The sequence below is a fragment of the Schistocerca serialis genome, chromosome 3 (assembly GCF_023864345.2).
Source record: "Schistocerca serialis cubense isolate TAMUIC-IGC-003099 chromosome 3, iqSchSeri2.2, whole genome shotgun sequence".
Classification (NCBI taxonomy): domain Eukaryota; kingdom Metazoa; phylum Arthropoda; class Insecta; order Orthoptera; family Acrididae; genus Schistocerca; species Schistocerca serialis.
Genome location: NC_064640.1, coordinates 276,433,890 through 276,453,429, shown reverse-complemented (window position 1 = coordinate 276,453,429; position 19,540 = coordinate 276,433,890). Strand labels below are relative to the sequence as shown.

The following is a 19,540-nucleotide window of genomic DNA, read 5'->3' as shown; positions in this document are numbered from 1 at the left end:
GTAGGCTGTAGTGCACCTTAAGTTAACTCACCTCTTTTGTATCAGAGGAACTCTTTCACCTTTTAATTTACCAACCAAACCAAGAAATCTTCTAAGATATTTATGATAATACATACTCTTAATTTTTTGCCGACCAACCAGAAAATAATTTACACACATGTGACCAACACATTATTAAATTTCTTTACAATTTATCTTAGATCCTTCTTTTGTCACAACATTTCTGTAGGAACTGTGTCCCAACAATACAGAACAAACCAAACCTCCGAAAGGACATCCACAGTATCAGAGGCATGCAAAAGAGAAACAGAATGAAAAAAACTGAAATCAGAGAGAAATTAACAAATTTATTTTAAATGCACAAGAAAACCATTATTTACAAAATTTATACATATGCACATAAAACATGTGAACAGCCTAAACTTTAGCAGTACGACGACCAGGTCCAGCCAGAGGTACATCCCTCTCATCCCAGAGAGTTACACCATCACAAGCACAAATACGTTTTGTATTTTCAAACAGGCCAGCAGAACGAGCAATAATTCCACATGCAATCCTGCAACAATTTACAGAAAATATTTATACAGCCTAATTAAAGTTACTTTCTCTTACTGCTAAAGTTCAAGTTTAATTGAAGTATAAATTATGGTTACTCCTTCCACTGCACAATTACCAAAAGAGTTTGATTGCTTGAGAGTTGTACATGAAAAAGTCATCAGGTCCACTTGTTTTGTAAGCATAATAGCCTAGCATCACTGTGAATTTATTTTACAGGTGTGCAACATTTAATACACCCTTCGATTATTAAAGTTCATCAGTTTTACAGTGTTCAATGCAACACATGCAATAACAATTTATTTACTGAAAATCAAGACTAAACAAAAATTCGTTAATTGACTAACGAGCACATTTCACTCACAAAGTCTCATCAAGAACAAACAAAAATAGTTCATGACTAGCATGTTTTTCATAAAAAAAAGAATCTACATCAGTTTCATATAGCTGTCAGTTCTTCAGGCAGGTTCACCTTAAGATGAACTCTCACAAAAGAGTACATTAGGATAAATACAGAGGTCGCCAGCTGACAGAATGAAAAGATATGGCTTTAGTTTAAGATTTTTTTTTTTTCTTTTAAGAACTCATTTCTCTTCAGTTCATGACAACTGCTTGGAAAAGTAAGTCCAGTACTATAGTACCAAAACACAAAAGTTCTTTCCACTGTCATCTAAAAATGCCCTCCAGCGAGACATTCATTAAATATATGCTTAGCCAGGATTCCAAAGTGCAATGAGAGCAGATAGGCATACAACACTCCACAATCATGGCAGTGGATAGTGTGCAAGAATTTATCATTCCCTTGTGTTAACACTGATCTGCTAAAGGCTTGAAAGAGAAAGTAGCAGAATGAAAACAATTTATAGAATCTGATGAGCATCCTGTAGGGTCTTAAGACGTTAGTATGTGAAAAAGCAGCTGAAACTACTACAACTCACATAATGATTTATATAAACTCATCTCTGAACTGATAGGATACCTGAATGTTGGCAGAATTATTCAATGTTCCTTTGTTTTGTAACATTTACAGCAGTTTCAACATTTCAGTTACCACTCCTTTGACCAACTTTTATTACGATACAGACCAGTTTTCTGCAATAGGATTTTGCTATGGTAGTTACTAAAGATATTGCCCAACAGACTTCTGGTAGGTAAATGTGCCAATTTGCACCTGCCTATATGTTACACGTTTTTCCATAGAAGAAAAGTAATTACAGTAAGAAATTGGCATGTGAAATTTACAACTCGATATTTTGACTAGTAGCAATTATAATGCAGTATTTACAGAGACCTGTCTAATGTGAGAAAAGATCCCCTGAACAAAAGCTTAACCTGGAAAAGATGTGAGACCCCTTTGATCAGATGGTTGGCAGCATAGACAATGATCAAATTATAACAATTCTTAAAAAGGGGGGGGGGGGCAATAAAAAACAGCAGTTTCACTATTGTCCTCTCGAATCACATTCATCATGATATCCTGTAAAGACAATATAAAAATCTAAAGAATGAGCACATGGCAATGTGAGTGGATGAATGTAGCAAAGCAAGAGACACGATGTCTGTAAAAGCCTGCAACTGAGCCACATTAATCCAAATCGGCATAAAGTTCATCTCTTGAGTGGCCATGGTCTATACCTGCAATATTTGTTCACAATTTGGAAGCAGCACTCAGAAATGTGAGACTGGGCAGGCTAATTCTGCAGCACTGATGGTAGATGTTCAGAAGAATGTCATTTTCAGGACATCTGTATGGCCTTCCAAGGAACACTCAACAATAGCCCTCTATGAACAACTGCACACGACCTCACAAAGAGAGATCTGTAACTTTCTTGCACAAATTCTTGCCAGTGATTTTCAATTCCCTATAGCTAATACATAGAAGTGTTTTTTACATTGATAGATATGAAACTGGATGTGAAATGGATGCACATCTAAAGAAGGAACAATGATAAGAACAATACAATAATGTGTCCCTCACACAACAGTCCATAATAAATTTGGAAATGGTGCATAACATGAACAAACTACAAGTCACGCAAAGTTCTTATGACATAGCATTTCCTTATTGTAATTGATGGATATTAAGATATACATTAATTTATATGTAAATGTTTTCAATACTTATCTGTTTCTCACTGATTCATTAGTAATTAAGACTGTGTAGAATTTAAGAATAGGTTATATTTTGCTAATAAATGTATGCAGTATTGCAAACCTTTCTGGTAAGCACTATAATTTGGTAACTACAGCAATTGCTTGTCAGGTCCAGTAAATGTTGCTTTGAAATAGCTGAGACCAATCTTTACAAGTAACTTCAGTAACACGACTATGACTCTCACTACAGCACAAGCAGTGATGACTACCATAAAAGTGTTCTTTATCTATGGGTCCACAAGTTCTGTAAATTTCTTACAAGCACCCATTTTCCTGTGTAGTCTACTCTTTTATTTGTATGAAACTCTTATTAAGGACACCATCACATGCTGCTTTCACAACACGCTAACATATGGAATATAACCTATAGCGAGTATAGCAATTTTTACTGTGCTGTAACTTGATATTGCATGAAGGGGTAAATTTTACTAAATGATAAATAAATAAAGTGCTTACTTCAAAACAAAAGAACAGCTAACACAAGAAAATGACTTCCTTTAAGAAACTACCAAGATACATACCAAATAAAAAAATCCAGTGGTTATGATAAAATATCAACAAAATTAAAGTGTGTTCTTTTGAATTTAGTAACACCTTAAGTTATTTCTGTAATAAGTCATTTACCAGTGAAATTCTGAATTGGCTCAAATATGCTTCAGTTAAGCCACTGTATAAGAGATCCCTCCTCACTATCTGTGCATGTGAGTAGCATATGTTTGTGAATGGGGAGACACAAATAGTGTTGATTACACATACAGGTGATACACATCACTGACACATCACTTATCCCTTGGCTGTTGCAGCACGTAGCCATGTGTCATATGTTGCTGACATTTATAGCAGGAGGAGATTGGGGATGTGTGTTCTAATCTTTAACTGGACACTGATGAGCCAAAATATTATGGACACCTGTTTAATAGCATGTTCCAATTTTCAAACACAGTACAACAGAGGTTCTGCTTGGCACGGATTCTACAGGTCCTTGACAGGATTCCAAAAATATGTGACACCAGATGACTAGGCACAGGTAAAGCAATACCCACAAATTACAAGATGGTGGTTAATGGGCACTCAGCTGGCACCTGATGTGTGGGGAGGAGGAGAAAGAGGAGCAGGAGGAGGAGGAGGAGGAGCAGGAGGAGGAGGAAGAGGAGGGGGGGGGGAACTTAAGGGAGTACAATCTTTTTTTGCACAGATGACTTCAAGCTGTATTTAGTATCCAAATTTATATAGTACACCATCTTGTCATAGCTACTACCCTAAGGAAAGGCAAACCTACATTTCTAGCATTTGTAGACTTAGAGAAAGCTTTTGAAACTGCTGACTGGAATACTCTCCTTTAAATTCTGAAGGTGGCAGGGGTAAAATACAGGGAGCAAAAGGCTATTTACAATTTGTACAGAAATCAGATGGCAATTATAAGAGTCAAGAGGCGTGAAAGGGAAGCAGTGGTTGGGAACGGAGTGAGACAGGGTTGTAGCCTATCCCCGGTGTTATTCACTCTGTATATTGAGCAAGCAGTAAAGGAAACAAAAGAAAAATTCAGAGTAGGAATCAAAATCAATGGTAGGACATGTTCTGAGGCATCAAGGGATCACCAATTTCGTATTGGAGGGCAGCATGGAGGTAAAAATCGTACAGGGAGATCAAGAGATGAATACACTAAGCAGATTCAGAAGGATGTAGGTTGCAGTAGGTACTGGGAGATGAAGAAGCCTGCACAGGATAGAGTAACATGGAGAGCTGCATGAACCAGTCTCTGGACTGAAGACCATAACAAAAACTAACAAACATGTGAGGAATGGGAGGCACCACATCTTCTGAACCAATAACAACACCGAACAGAATTCAGTTCTAGCGTCGACGCTACCACGTTGCCGACTTCCATGTAAACATTGTATGTTAGTGTGCGAATGCCTGCTGTTGTGTTGTGTTACCACCTGAACTACAGTTTTTGTTTGTTAAACAATGTCACCAAAATTATGTCGTTTTCCAGGCAACACTCTGTTGTGCTGTGGAGTGCCATTAAATAGTCAGGATTTGGAATTGCTACGGAGGATGCGTGAGTTTTATGAGCAAGAAAAACAATTTGTTTCTGTTTATGGGCATGCTTCGATTCTTGTCGATAAAATTTTAGAGCATACTTCAAAAACTCTAGGACTCAGGAAAGGGGTGCTACTTCAAGACTTGCAAGACAGTGAAGTAAACAGTGTGGAAGAAAGCCCCTGTGGAAGGAATAGTGTGTTTTTAAGTACCTGGGCAAGAAAAAAAAGCAGCCTCGTCGTGTTGCAGATATTGGATTTTTCCAATTCGATGCAATTCGTCGGCAGATATACAGATACCATAAATGGAAAGATTACCCCACAATAGTGAAGTTGATAATTTCTTTAAAAGAAAGTGAACTTTTCTCAGGGGGGAAAAATGTCACTTAAGATGATATTACAAAGTATGGGCTTCTGTTTTAAAAAGTTAGAAGGGCGAAAGTTGTTACTACAAAAAGCTCATGTCGTTGCAGCTCGTACCATTTTCTTACACAAAATTGTAGGAAAGGACATATGCTTAGAAAAAACCTGGGTCAATGCTGGAGAATCAGTTGAGAAAGGTTGGACAGATGATACTCTGAATAGCAGCGGTCATCAGCCAACAGGAAGAGGATCCCGATTAATTGTGGCCCATGCAGGATCTTCAAATGGCTTTGTGCCTGAAGGACTTCTAATTTGTCAATCAAAAAAATGGTGACTATTATGAGGATATGGACCACCCACGGTTTCTACAGTGGTTAAAAAATTTGTTGCTCCAGTTTAGTGTTCCGACAGTTTTTGTGATGGGCAATGCACCATACCATTCCGCGATTTTAGATAAAACTCCCACCACTAGTGACTGTAAGGAAACTATGGTGCGGTGGTTGCAGGCAAGAGACATTGCTGCAGGCAGGAGCATGACAAAGCTGCTGTTATACTCGCTCGTGAAACAAAATAAGCCTGTGACACCTAAACAAGTCATAAATGAAATTGCAAGTGAACAGGGACACTTGTCACTTGGTAATTAGGCTACCGCCTTATCACTACCATTTTAATCCAATTGAATTGGTTTGGAGTGAAGTCAAGGCGTACATTAGAAGTAACAAGACTTTTACTATAACAGAAGCAGAAAGACTGCTACTGTAGACGCTACCTCATGGAGGATAAAAGTGGATCATGTTGCTAAACTGATACGAGAAGCACAGACTATAGACGGAATTATAAATGAGAACGAACAATTAATGATTTCTCTTGATGATGATGATGATGATGATGATGATGACGATGATGATGATGATAATGATAATGATGATGAAAACAATGGTTTTGGCACCGATTCCAATGATAGTGAAGGAGAACTGGATGGAATAATGCCATTGACATCGTAAATTGGTGAGTGTAAATGTATACAGAATTAATTCTTTTTCTCTCTGCAATCGGGTAGGCTATGCCTGTTTTGCTTTATTTCTTTTTATGAGTGCGGATAGCGTGTTATTTGGTATGCTTAGATTTACATTATTATATGACATTTTACATGCAGCTATTACTGTCACAATTTGGAACGACTTTTCATAGATATTGTCATTAGCTTCGGGTATTTTATTTACCGGTTTCATATACTATCAAACGCTTAGTCTCCGTTGTCGTTCTCTCCATTGTTAGAATAACGTACTTTGTTGCACTTACGTATAAACGTTGATTGTAGCTTACATTTAAAAAACGTACTTCTGAGTTATGAGCATGTGCGGTGGCAGCTATTGCAACCTCACAATCGCAGTGTAGCCAACCACACGTGAGCTGTCAAGTGACATGTTTCACCGGCCCGGGTATACAGCTTTCATTGTCTCAGGAAGGGTTCTCTTTTGTCCTTAGCAAGTGACAATAAGGACAGGATAAAGTACAAGTATATAATAGTTGACACTGCCTTGATTCAGCAGTAAATAAACCATGCTGATCAAGGCCACATGCAACAGTAGCTAAAACATCAGTCAATAACCCAACACTATAACATGCTCACATACCTGAGAACATTTTAATGAAACTGACAGTGTCTGTGGAAGTTTACACCCATATACATAAACATCTGATTTTTTTATTTAAATATAATTACAACACATGATGTCAACATACAGATTACACTTACTTTCTTCCCGCGTTGCCATCTTCTAATGAGCCTGCATTATTTCCTCTTCCAAGATCATCTTCAGAGTCGGTAACAGCAACAGATCGGCCAATTACATCAGACACTTTAAGTACAGAGTCAGTGAAACGAAACACAGCACGGCCTTCACTGTTAGCACTGATATTCCCTAGGTCACCAGCATGCTGAAACAGTAATTATAGTTTATATAAATAAACTAACTGAAAATCATTTGTTAACTGTATTATCCTTGTGCCTGAATTTATAGTTTATCTACTGCTATGTTAATGTATGTATGTTAGTGAGCTGCAATACCAAAGCCTAATTTCGTACTCCTGCCTTGGCCACAGATAGGAAACTAATTCCCATTTATGAAGAAACTGGTGCTCACCAAGTGGAAACAGAAACACAGCCAGTGACAAGAATACAGACCACAATCAGTCAGCACACGCAAATTGATAACAGGGATGATAAAATAGAAACAGTCAGTACGAGTAATGTGCTAAATCACTCTCATTATCTAGTTGACAGTATGCTGGACAAATTAGAAAAATGGGCCAAGAAGGAGAAAGAAAATGCTACAGATAATAGCAAAGAACAAATTAACTGGTTTCAGTCAGGCGAGGACAAAGATGAGGTAAAGGCTTACATCTTCGACAATAATGGCAATCTGAAGACTAAAGTTTCGGTAGAGGAAGCACAGTCAGTTTTGGAAGGTTTTGAGGAGGAGGAGGAGGAGGAGGAGGAGGAGGAGGGGGGAGGGGTGAGGAGTTGTTAGATGAAGGGGGTAGCAATAAAGACGAGGTCAGGAAACCTATTAGCTGTATTGACTTGCCCCAAACTGTAAGAGCAGATGACACTATTATAAATAGCAATGTTGTGCAGGGATGTAGAGTGGTGTAACAAACAAAAGTTGAGGAGGTTGTCAAGTGCTTTGAATTAAAATTGGTGGACAAGTTGAAAAAGGCAGCTGCGAATGTAGAGTTGACGAACCTGTGAATCTGAGTGTAAATGTACTTGCAGCTGAACAAAATTACTTTAGCTGGAAATGAATTGAAAAGGAATTATAAGAAGACTTTTATGAAGAACCTCTAGAATAACTCACTCTATTATAAAAACTAGCATTTCAGCAGTAACAATGTGTTGTCTTCTTGATAGTAGCGGTGAAACAAGTGCTTTGTCCCAAGCATTTTTTAATTCTGTTCCTAATAAGAATGAGCTAACTGTCATGAAAGTAAGTTGGGTTAAGAATAATACATGCTACTGGAAAAGTTTCTCGACCAGTACTGCTCAAAGCTTCGATACCGACTGGTATAGGTAACACAAGAATAGACCATCCTTTTTTAATTGCGCTCAGTTTAAATGTTGAAATGTTAATTGGCACAGATCTTTTAATGAAATATAAAGGAAAGATTGATTTTGATCAGAGCCATTTAGTATCAATTTTAACAGATTCTCAAGTGATTACAGAGCATTTCATTGAAACTTATGTGGGCAGCAATAATGAAGCATTGGAACTGCCTATTAGAGTAATGAGGAATAAGGGATACTTGCAGGAAGATAATGAATTGGGAAATAATGTGCAAGATACTAATGTGGAAAAGAACTACATCCTCAAAGAAATAGAGACTAAGGGACTATCAATAGATCAAATTTCTGATAAAAGAGCCTTGGAAACAAAAAGAAGGCATGATGCATAATATCCCCCCCCCCCCCCCACCAACACTAGTTTTAACACTGCTGAACTAGTGTTAGTCAAAACTAAAGGAAAACCTAAGAAAATTTCAGCAGAAACAAAGAAGTTTATGTATGTTTATCAAGGACCATTCAGGATAATAAGTACGCCTCACGCAAACACATACCATTCGGAATACCAGAAAAGTAAGAGAGAACTAGGCCTACATAACACTGTAGATCTGAAGACTTTCATAACTGACTGTAATTAAGTTCTGTAGGGAATTTGTCACTCTTTGACAGATACAGAGTTTGGCATACTGTGTGGACCCAGCTGGATGAAACTTTATTTCCCTTTCAAGTTTCATTCTCTTCCTCTGTATTATCTATAGTAGGTAAGGAATATATGCCTTCATGTTGTACATATGCTATTAGTTTGTAATATATTCATATTTAATAAGAATGATACCCAAAAATTACTAAACCCGAATGATGACTTACAAGAGAATATGAGAGATAGTTTGCAATAGTGAATGCTAAGTGTTATAAAATAACAGTGGATAACATATGAGTACCAGCGACAGAAAAAGAATGGCTAAAGTAAACAAATAATAAATGAGATCCACAAAAAGGATCAGTAATAGTAAAATAGAGATACTTTGTGTCAAGAGAAGCAATTGAAGCTGGAAATCCCTAAAATCTGAAACAATAAACTCTGCATAAATTAATTATTTCCAGTTGGAAGTAAGATTGTCTATAGGTAAGAGATGGTAATAAAATGGAGCCACTAGAGGCAAGCCAAAGCATTTTGATATTAATTAAAGGAGATGGGTGGAAGTGGTGTGAGGATCACACCAAAAATATATCGTTGATGAAGAAACAATACCATGTAACTGACAAATTGCTGATTTTTCATTTTTCAGTCAGATGATGTCTATAATATTACTTGAAAATACAGCTCTTTGGTTGCACAGGTAAAAATTTCCAACTTTACCTAGGTTTCAACTGCTCTAAGGCAGCCTTCATCAGAAGTAAAAAAAATTTACATTGCATAGAGTACATAGTTATGAAATGGTTTAGAGCAACAGTGCTTATGTTAAAGATAAGAATATATTTGTACATTATAAAATATTCCTAGGAATGCAACTTGATTAAGACGTACCACTAAGGGTCGCGTGTGCGGCCGGCACTGTAAGCAGCATCAAACGCGCTGATGCTGCTTACAGTGCCGGCCGCACACGCGACCCTTAGCGGCGCGTCTTAATCAAGTTGCATTCCTAGGAATATTTTATAATGTACAAATATATTCTTATCTTTAACGTGAGCACTGTTGCTCTAAACCATTTCATAACTATTTACTCTATTTAATGTAAATTTTTTTTTACTTCTGATGAAGGCTGCCTTAGAGCAGTTGAAACCTAGGTAAAGTTGGAAATTTTTACCTGTGCAACCGAAGAGCTGTATTTTCAAGTAATATTATAAATTTCGTCTACAGCTGCTGCACTATCGGCCATGTTCAAAATTGTCAGATGATGTCGTTGACCGTACGCACATCTGCTCTTAATGCCATAATGACAAATTTTTAATTATTTTCCATGAAAAAATTATCTAAAACAATACCACATATGTGACACAGCAAATAAATAGATGGCAATACCGCGGAACTGTAGAGAATTAAATACCATGTATCTACAATCTATGGATACTGTAAACAATACCACGGAAATACAAAAGCGCACGCAGCCACAGCACATTGTTACTGCCTTATTACGTATTTAACAGTGCTCGAAAGTGGTTCCATGCTTGTAGCTTCATTCGTGATAATGGACAGCGATATAGATGATCTTTTTACTGAAGAAGAAATTGTTTCTCAGCTGAAATCAGCTTATGAAAGCGGAGAATCGTTCCTGAGAGTGACTGATAGCAGTAAGGAAATTGTTTTATTGTTCACCTTTGAATGTTAGTAGCACAGCAAGTGTCTTATTGTGATATAAATCAGAACACCCCCACTTCACTCGTTCTGTGCTTTATTCATTTCTGCCAAAGATTTCTAGACTATCCATCTTCTTGTAGGATCTCCCATAAATGCAGAACAAACAACAGACGAGAAAAGTCGTAATGCTGAAGTTACTTTTACCGAAGAAGAATTAATTTCATATATGGGGTTCTCAGTTACTGTTCCTGCAACATCTAATGATGCAGGTAAATTTTCTTGGGATTATTGTTAATAGTATAACTGATGCCGTTGCTCTCATGAGTACATGAATTTGAGCTTCATCTTTGTCTGCTTAAATTAATACATAAATTTTTTTCCATCTAGAAACTTCAGTGGCTGTATCCAACAATGCTCAAAATGAACCCACAGTCACTGTTTCCACTAGAGACGACAGTACTTCACACTCATTGCTACGCAATGGTGCTCATTGTTTGCAAAACACTCTGGATAAATTATCGGAAGATCATGGGAGCAATAATGATGCTGACAGTGAAGGCCAAGAATTTTATGGTGATGTAAGCAGTGACAGGAAAAGGAAGTCTAAACAACATCCTGAAGATTGGAAGAAAAATGCCAATAAAATTCTGAGAATGCGTGGATACAAAAGAAGTCGAATTGGTAAAATCACTCATGATACTCCAAGAGAGGTACGAAAATTAGGTCCAACATGTACTTTGAAGATGTGCCAGAAATCCGTTCAAAGGAGGTGTCATCAATTTTCTGCTGATGATAGGCAGGCAGTATTTAACACAGTTTGGGAAACAATGTCATGGGATCAGAGAAAGGTTTATGTTACCAAACATCCAGGGAAGAACACTGGCAAATCCAGGAGAAAAAGGATGCTCATTTATCATTCGAAAAATGAGCTGGGGAAACAAAGTATGTAGAAAGATGTTTCTCAATACTCTTGGGATTAAAGAATGGACAGTCCGATATTGGCTGGGTAATTCCACACATGGGATGACTCTTGATACAGAATCATCACGACCTCGAATGAAACAGATGAAGAAGAAAGATGAGAAAACCTTCATGAAAGAATTCCTGGACTCTCTTCCGAAACTTCCATCACATTAATGCAGGAAATCCCCCTCGAAGTTGTACCTTGAGCATATTCTACAATCCAAACAACAGCTGTATGGAATCTATGTGGAAAAATGTCATGCGGGGAAGGTTTCACCATCAAGTCGGGCTACCTTTAACTTGATTTTAGAAGAAGGTAACATTAGCTTATTTTCCCCCAAGAAAGACAAGTGCGACTTGTGTTGTAGTTACAGGCTTGGTAACTTGAGTGAAGACGTATGGAAGCAACACACAGAATGGAAAGAGCAGGCAAGGATGCAAAAAGATGCTGACAAGAAAGAAGCCCAGCAGAAGCTCTGCTCAGTGTACACCATGGACTTACAGGCTGGGAAAGTAGCTCCATTTTTAAGTGCAAGTGCAGTTTATTATAAAACAAAGTTGGCTGTTCACAACTTTACAATGTATAATTTAGAAAGTCATGATGCAGTATGTTACCGGTTCGAAGAAACGCAAGGTGATTTGGTTGCATCATGTTTTGCCTCATGCATCGTGGACACTCTATCCAGAACGATTAAGGAAAATCCCGTTCAAGTTATTCTGTATTCTGACAGCTGCACGTATCAGAACAGAAATCTGATATGATCAAATGCTCTTTTAAGATTAGCAATTGATACTGGAGTATTGATTACACAAAAGGTTTTGGAGAAAGGCCATACTCAGACAGAATGTGATTCAGTTCACAATTCCATTGAGTGCAAGCTTAAAGGACGTGAAGTTACACTTCCTAGCCAATATGCTATGATATCTAAAGAAGTGAGAAAAAAGGCACAGCCATACGAAGTCCATTTCCTAGATTATTCCTTTTTCAGCAACCATGCAGAAAAAAGTTTGTGGCTGTATGACTCAATTAGGCCTGGAAGAGCTGTAAAAAATGAGCCTACAGTTACCGATCCGAAGGCGTTACAGTACCGCCCAAATGGTATTATTTACTACAAGTGCTCTTTCAATGAGGTGTGGCAAGAATTACCAAGGCGTCCAAGGAAAATTCTTGGAGATGCTTGCTTCCTGAAACTATACAAGGAAAGACGGAAAATCAAGAAATCCAAATGGGATCATTTACAACAACTTAAATCTGTTCTTCCTAAAGATTGTAATAGTTATTATGACAACATTCCTTATGAATGAAAATTATAATGGAGGTAATTGTGTGACGAGTATCAGTGCAGTGTAATTCTCTGTTGGTGCTTTGAGTGACGTTTAGGATTTTTCTTGAAGAAATGTGCAGACATTATCACAACTATGTAAACAGTATATTTATTTAAAATGTTTCTATGAAATCTTTCAATAAAAATGATTAATGCTCCAAAACGTGTTGTTACTAGCTTTCTCAGCATCAAATACCAACGTAAATGTGTCAAGTCGTGCCGGGAGACTGACAAACAAATACCGCGTAAGTAGCAGATCATGGCATAAATACCGAGACAATTCCACATATGTGCCGTAATTAAGCTTTCTAAAGCATATTTTTTTTCACATTTTTATTTGGTCCAATATTTCCTTGTAGTGCAACGATGCAAATTTAGTGCAGCTGTGAAATGTATTAGGCATTTTAGACAGTTTTTTGTCTCTCGTGTAAAATTCTTATTTTGCTACTTACGCGGTATTGTTTCTTCGCCGACGGTATGTAAATAATGAGGTCAGTAGGTTGATGAAGATGAAAGGGGGAAAGAAGTGTCAAAATATAAGGATAAATGAAAATAGGGAGAAAGAGGAGTAATGAAACAGTAGGCTGACATATATGGTAAAATGGTGGAAAATTCGTGAGTAATTCCCTTACGTCTCATAAAAAGGTTGAGAAACATGTAATTCTGCTCAAGGCAGAGGGTCTTAACAAATCAATATACACACATACAGACAATAACACAAATGCAGATTGCAGAGTTTTGGTATGTTATAACAAAAACAGGTTTTTCATTATGTGCGTGACAAAGCAAAGTAACTGCTGTCAAATCAAATAAATTTTTTAGTATGCTGATCTGTACGATAATTGAGCCATATGAAGATAGAGTTTACAAAAGTTACTCAAATTTCTGAGTAAAGAAACATCTAAGGTAATGAAGTAAACTGCGAACTATCCCAAAATGTAACTTATTTTAAAAACCTATGCTGACTTTCGGAGCATACTAGCTACGGTTTATAAAAAAAAAATATTTTGCAAAGTTCGTGATTCAACCTTAAAAATGGAGCAATTAGTAAAATTGAGCTAGAATAATGTCACGATTTTATGAAGTAGCAATTGCCATTAATCATTTTGAAAAAGTTGACAAGTTGATCATAGTTTCCCAAACAATAAATTTAAAAAAAAAAGAAAAATTGTTTCTGATAACTTCTCTAGTGTTTATTTAAATCATAAAAGGAAAATTGAATACAGAATGTCTTTTGTCCTCCCTTAGATGTAAGATGAGACCAGAAGCTTAGGCTATGTTATCTGTTTCTCAGGGGCATGGAGGCTTCTTGAAAAGCAGCCTGCAAGTTGTATGGAGAAAGAAGCAAGGACACCTACCACAGTAACTCCCCCCTTTTCCTTTTTGTAATAGATTATCACGAAGACTGCCATACATAGTGACTTCCCACTCTCTATCGTTAATGTTTTAGAGAAAGTGGCTCACAAGGACATGCCCTATAGCATCCACAGTTGTGGTTAAATGAGTGAGTACTGAAAAGTGAAATGTTTGTGTGTGTTTCTCTTTCAGGTAAAGACTGAACACTGTAAATCACAAGATTAATTTTGTAATAATCTAAAATTTTATTTCATGTTTCTATGTTATTTTATGCATATGATTTGTAAATGGTTAACTTTGTGGGTGTAGTATTAAGAAGAAATTAGCTAAAAGCAGTTTCATTTAAAAGAGCTACAGTAACATCACTAGTTTCTAACGTTTAATTTTGTTCACAAATAAATCTTTTCACAAAAATAAACAGGGGGTGATGTGGCAAAAGAAGAGCTGCATCATTGTGAGAGATGCAGAGGCGAGTGTGTGTGCCAGGACTTACCCCCAGTTGTGTGTGTGCCAGGACTTACCCCCAGTTCACTACTACCAGTACCATATCATCATAATGCGCTTGTGTGTAATAGACAAAGGATCGCACCATAATCCAAGAATGAAATTAAAAATTGAAATAACTTTCCCAGACTTTGGCAGTGTATGCTTCAGTATATTAATGTTAACATTATTAAATCTCAGAATGGTCTAATGAATATGTTCCGCTAAATACATTATTTTAAGAAAAAAATAAGTGGTGTTAAATAATGGTGCTAGAAAGCTAAAAATTGTTCAGAATGTGCAAATGTATATCACAATTGAAAGTTACAAGTCTCAATTTGATTGGGGCAACATTTTGGCCAAAATCGGTATCTTTAGGACAATCTGAAGGCATTAAATATTAGACTCAGAAACATGAAAATTCGTAAATAGCCTCAGTTTCATATAAGAACATTAACTTTGTGACTCCATTAAGCTACCTCTATTAGTTTTCAAGTTATTTATTAAAAACCAAATTTGGAACAAAAAGTCTTTAGTCATAATAGATTAAGTACATCTGTATTTGTTATACAAAATTTTAATTACAGCAGTTGATTACACTCATGAAATAACACAGCTGTACCAAATTCAAGTCATGTCAGTCAAACACCTGCATATGCTGTACCTCGGACGACGTCACAGCCAGATAGCTACCAAAAAGGTAGGAAGTGAACTTGCGACGACTGTACACCGTCCTTGATCACTTAGATTTCATGGCTGTAACTGTTCGTGTGCCACCCATAATGTTGATAAAACTGTGTTGCAATTGGTGAAATTACATTCCACTTTCAAGGCATGCAATTAACTTTGATGATTAGAAGTCACTGTGATAGATCACTTTACTTGGAACTTCCTGTAGAGATCATCTCTGAACTGTTAATAGTGGTGTTTGTGATACAGACATTATTATTGTTATTATTATTATTCTCAGGAATGTTATTATATTATGTGTATATGAATTTTTACTCAATGTATTAATCAGTTACAACTCAAAACTTTTATTTATAGTCATAGTTCCTGATCCTACTGAGTAAACATCAAGTAGGTACATTTTCTATAAGTGAGTATGAAGAATAATGTGGACTTGCCGACTGGAAATTATGGTCGGTATGTTTTTAGGCTCTTGCAAACGGCGAAAAGATAATACCCACAATCCCACAGTCTCTCTGTCTTTCTTGTACCAATACACTCAAGCTCACGTGTTATAAGGTCAGCATCAGCAAAACACCTTGTTCTTATAATTGACAAGATCAGAAGTGTTTACATTATCAAAGAAGAACTGTCCTGAGAGTGATATAACATCTTCGCTATTAAGTGCATTTCGGATGTGGTCTCAGTATTTTGTAAAGTTCGTGTTGTGTCAGCCTGTTTGGCAGCCACTGGAAGAAGTGTTGATTACAGCAAACACATTCAAAGCCACTCTGATATGTAATTACAAAAAGTTCAGGAAGTAGCATCAATAAATCAAAGCTAAAGTCATCTGTAAGTGCAGGCCCTTGGCACTGTCTAGTATACTGAATGCCATGGAGTTATATCATACTGCAACTACTATTTAACATACAACTACTGTGAATGTCTGTGCAAGTGCCTCCAATAGGCCAATGCATTTATTCTTAGATTAAGCAGTAGTAGTAGCAGACAATCATGTTCATATTAAAGTATCATTAACATTTGTTACACCTAATAATGGACAGTAAGCTACTGCTTACCAGTTTTAACACTGCATAAGACACTCCAGATCATACAACTCTGATGATAGGAACTCACCTAGGATGGTTACACCTATGAAACAAATTACCACAGGACCAAATGCAGCTTTTGAAACTGAAGATGATGTATATTTTGCTTTAGACATAGACAATTGTGCTAGTGTATGAGATTTCCCAGTGGATGTGTACATCTTCCCCCAACAAACCAACAATAACACTGTCTTGTGGAAAGTGTCTGTACATAGTGGATGGCCACGTTCAAAGTGATAGGTGTTTGCCACAGCCCCCAGACAGTAGTTTTATGTGCAACAGAATCTGAAGTAGAATATCTTCTTGTACCATCAATCACCCATGGATGGACATCAAAGAGTAATTACTGTCAACACTGACAAAGTTCTCTGTTTATTATATCTAAGTCACTAGGATGTAATACAGATGAAGTAACTGCTCCACCTTTATCGCTACTTGTTTTGAATCAAGGACGATATCACGCATCTTGCCTGAAGTTGTGATGTTTGTATCTCTCACAATGATGCAGCTCAGTGATTTCCTAAGAACTCTATGCCAGCCACATGATTACAAATCTTATCAAAGCCCCTGGCACTGACAAGGAAATGGTGATGCAGAAAGCATGGTTCGGACTTCTATGAAACACGCGCTCAAGACTATTCAGCAGCATCAGAAGATAGCAGGTTAAAACTTTTTATGAGAATGTACTGAGCCACTTAAATTGGCAGTAGAAGCCTGGCTGAAATTTCACATGGCCATCAACCCTGGACCTTACATCAACCACGGACCCTACTGAAAACATTTTGCCTGTAAAAACACAGGAGGGTAATATGCCAAGTTCCAGCCTAGAGATTCAATGATAATTTATTCCTTAGAAACCCAAGGAACATGGGTGATGGGAACTTACAAGGATATATGGCATTTGGATGATAGATGGACAGACATGGTTGGCAATGGCCACCTAACAAGTAACACTAAAATTTCAGTACACCCAACAATGTGAAATCTGTTTTAGTCACAGAAAATACAGGTACTCTCTCTACAAATGGAGCTGTACTACTTTACCCAGGACATAACCAGCAGACCCCCATTCAGCCTTTTTGTCCATTTTCAGCTAAGAGCAACCTGGCCATTCCTGGCTGTGTACATTCAAGTTTCACCATCAGAACAGTATTGCCTTCAATGCTGTTTCACTTACAATCTTCCTACCATCCAGCAGCAGTCATCAAGCCATAAAATTATTTTTGAACATTCAGTCTACTACTTCAGTTACAAGCCACATTTCAGTGTACTATTTATTGCTATGACAATGATATCAGAAAAGCTACAAAACAGTGAGGTAGCTGAAGCAACTGAGGGCTACTAAGGTGGAATGTTTACAAGCAACTGACAGCTCATCCATCACAAAAATGTGGCACTGGGCTACACCTCAGGTATGAACTTGAACTCACAACAAACACATTGTGTGTGTGTGTGTGTGTGTGTGTGTGTGTCTAATGTTTCCATCTGTCTAGAACCTCTTGACCCACACACACCCCCTCCGAATGTTTCCATCTGTCTAGAACCTCTTGACCCACACTCACCCCCTCCGGATGTCTGAGTTTCTCTTTGCCTGTCTATGTGAATGTCCTGGGAAAAATCATGATATAGAAGGCATATTTTAATAATTGTAATTAACGTTTTGTTATTTACAAGCTGATATCATCAAAAAATCTTAAAACAATCATTGGAAGAATTTTTTTTCTAAAATGTGGACATAAAAGCATTTGGGAAGAGGACAAAGGGGTGGGGAGGGGGAGGATAAAAAGGGGGAGAGGTGAGAGATGGAAGGCAGAAGTGGGGGGGTGGGGGGAGGGGGGGAGGCTTTCAAACAGGAATCAATGGCAATTTTTAAGTATGAACTTAACAAGACAGCATTGTTTAAAAATCTCTGTAAATATTTGTTAACAACAAACAAAAAACATGCAGTATGCTCAAATACTGTATAGTGCTCTAATTGAAACTTGGGTCATGGATGCAAAACTGTTGCCAGAACATACCATGGCTGTCTTTTTACTGTATTCCTGTGGATAATGCTGAGTAAAATAAATAAAGAAATGTCAAAGAAGTACATCATATCAAGATTATTAGAGGCCTACAATCAAATTGGCCAAGGATTTGGTAAGAAAGCTGAGGAGATGCAGAGCCTCAAGGAAGAATGAGATACCACGGCCTGTATAGAGCCCCATTAATTTCCTGTCCTCTCCTGAAAGCAGTGTCAAGATTATTAAGGACCTATGACTAAACCAGCCAAGGCTTTGGTAAGGAAGCTGAGGATATGCAGTGCCTCAAAGAAGAATGAGATCTCAAGGCCTGTATACAGCCCAATTAATTCACTGGCCTCTCCTGAATGCACTAGTGTATACTTTACAAATACGTGTTGTGAGGCTGAATGACATGTCAACCTCCCTCCATGTTCCATGTGGGTAGATAACTTTCATTGCCCAGCCAATTTGGGTGGTCTCTGGGACTGAGGCAGTAAACAGATCATGTAGTGACTTGTCAGTTTCTCAGTCTCGAAATGGTGCATGTCTGCCAATCACAGAAGGAATCTGGTCAGTAAATGACACAATTGAATATTCAGCACATAAGCAATGAACAACATCATATAGTTATGAAGCATTTATTAACACATCTATCAACAGTTGCAGTACACATATTTGGCGACTAGTTCCAAACCAACTGGTTAATTTTCAAGTCTGGCCTGCTGAGGCTGCACTGAAAGTACCTGATCATAGTAATAAGCTCCAAAATAGCAATACATGCTTTACAAAATGTTCACAGAATGACTGTCACAATCCTCATGTGCCTCTTAGCGAGTTTGATTTTGACTCGCTAAGAGGCAAACGTGGATTGCTCAGGCTTGAAAATGAACCTGATGGTTTGAAACTAGGCACCAAACACATTAACTGCAAACTGTTGACAGATTCATTAATATATATATATTTCATGAAATATATATTAAAAAAGAAGTTGCTGGTTATCCGTAAACAAGATGTAGAAACTGAAAAATCAGTTAGTCATATAATATCTTCCTGTATGTGCATATCTTGTCAGCTGTTCAGTCTCTCACATGTTGGACTTTGTGGGACATCAGCATTCCGTTTTCTCCCTGTTTCTAAGCAATTCTCTTTCAACCC

The 19,540-nt window shown here is 37.4% G+C and overlaps 1 protein-coding gene across 1 annotated transcript in view; it reads right to left on the bottom strand.

Moving 5' to 3' along the window:
• Positions 1 to 327: 327 nt before the first annotated feature.
• LOC126470055 (copper chaperone for superoxide dismutase) overlaps positions 328 to 19,540 on the bottom strand; it is a 97,841-nt gene continuing 78,628 nt past the window's right edge. The window contains exons 5-6 of the mRNA XM_050097560.1: positions 6,874 to 7,055; positions 328 to 556 (exon numbers count right to left, since the gene is read on the bottom strand). Coding sequence (XP_049953517.1) covers positions 418 to 556; positions 6,874 to 7,055 — 321 coding nt within the window. The 3' untranslated portion in view covers positions 328 to 417. The remainder of the gene's footprint in view (positions 557 to 6,873; positions 7,056 to 19,540) is intronic.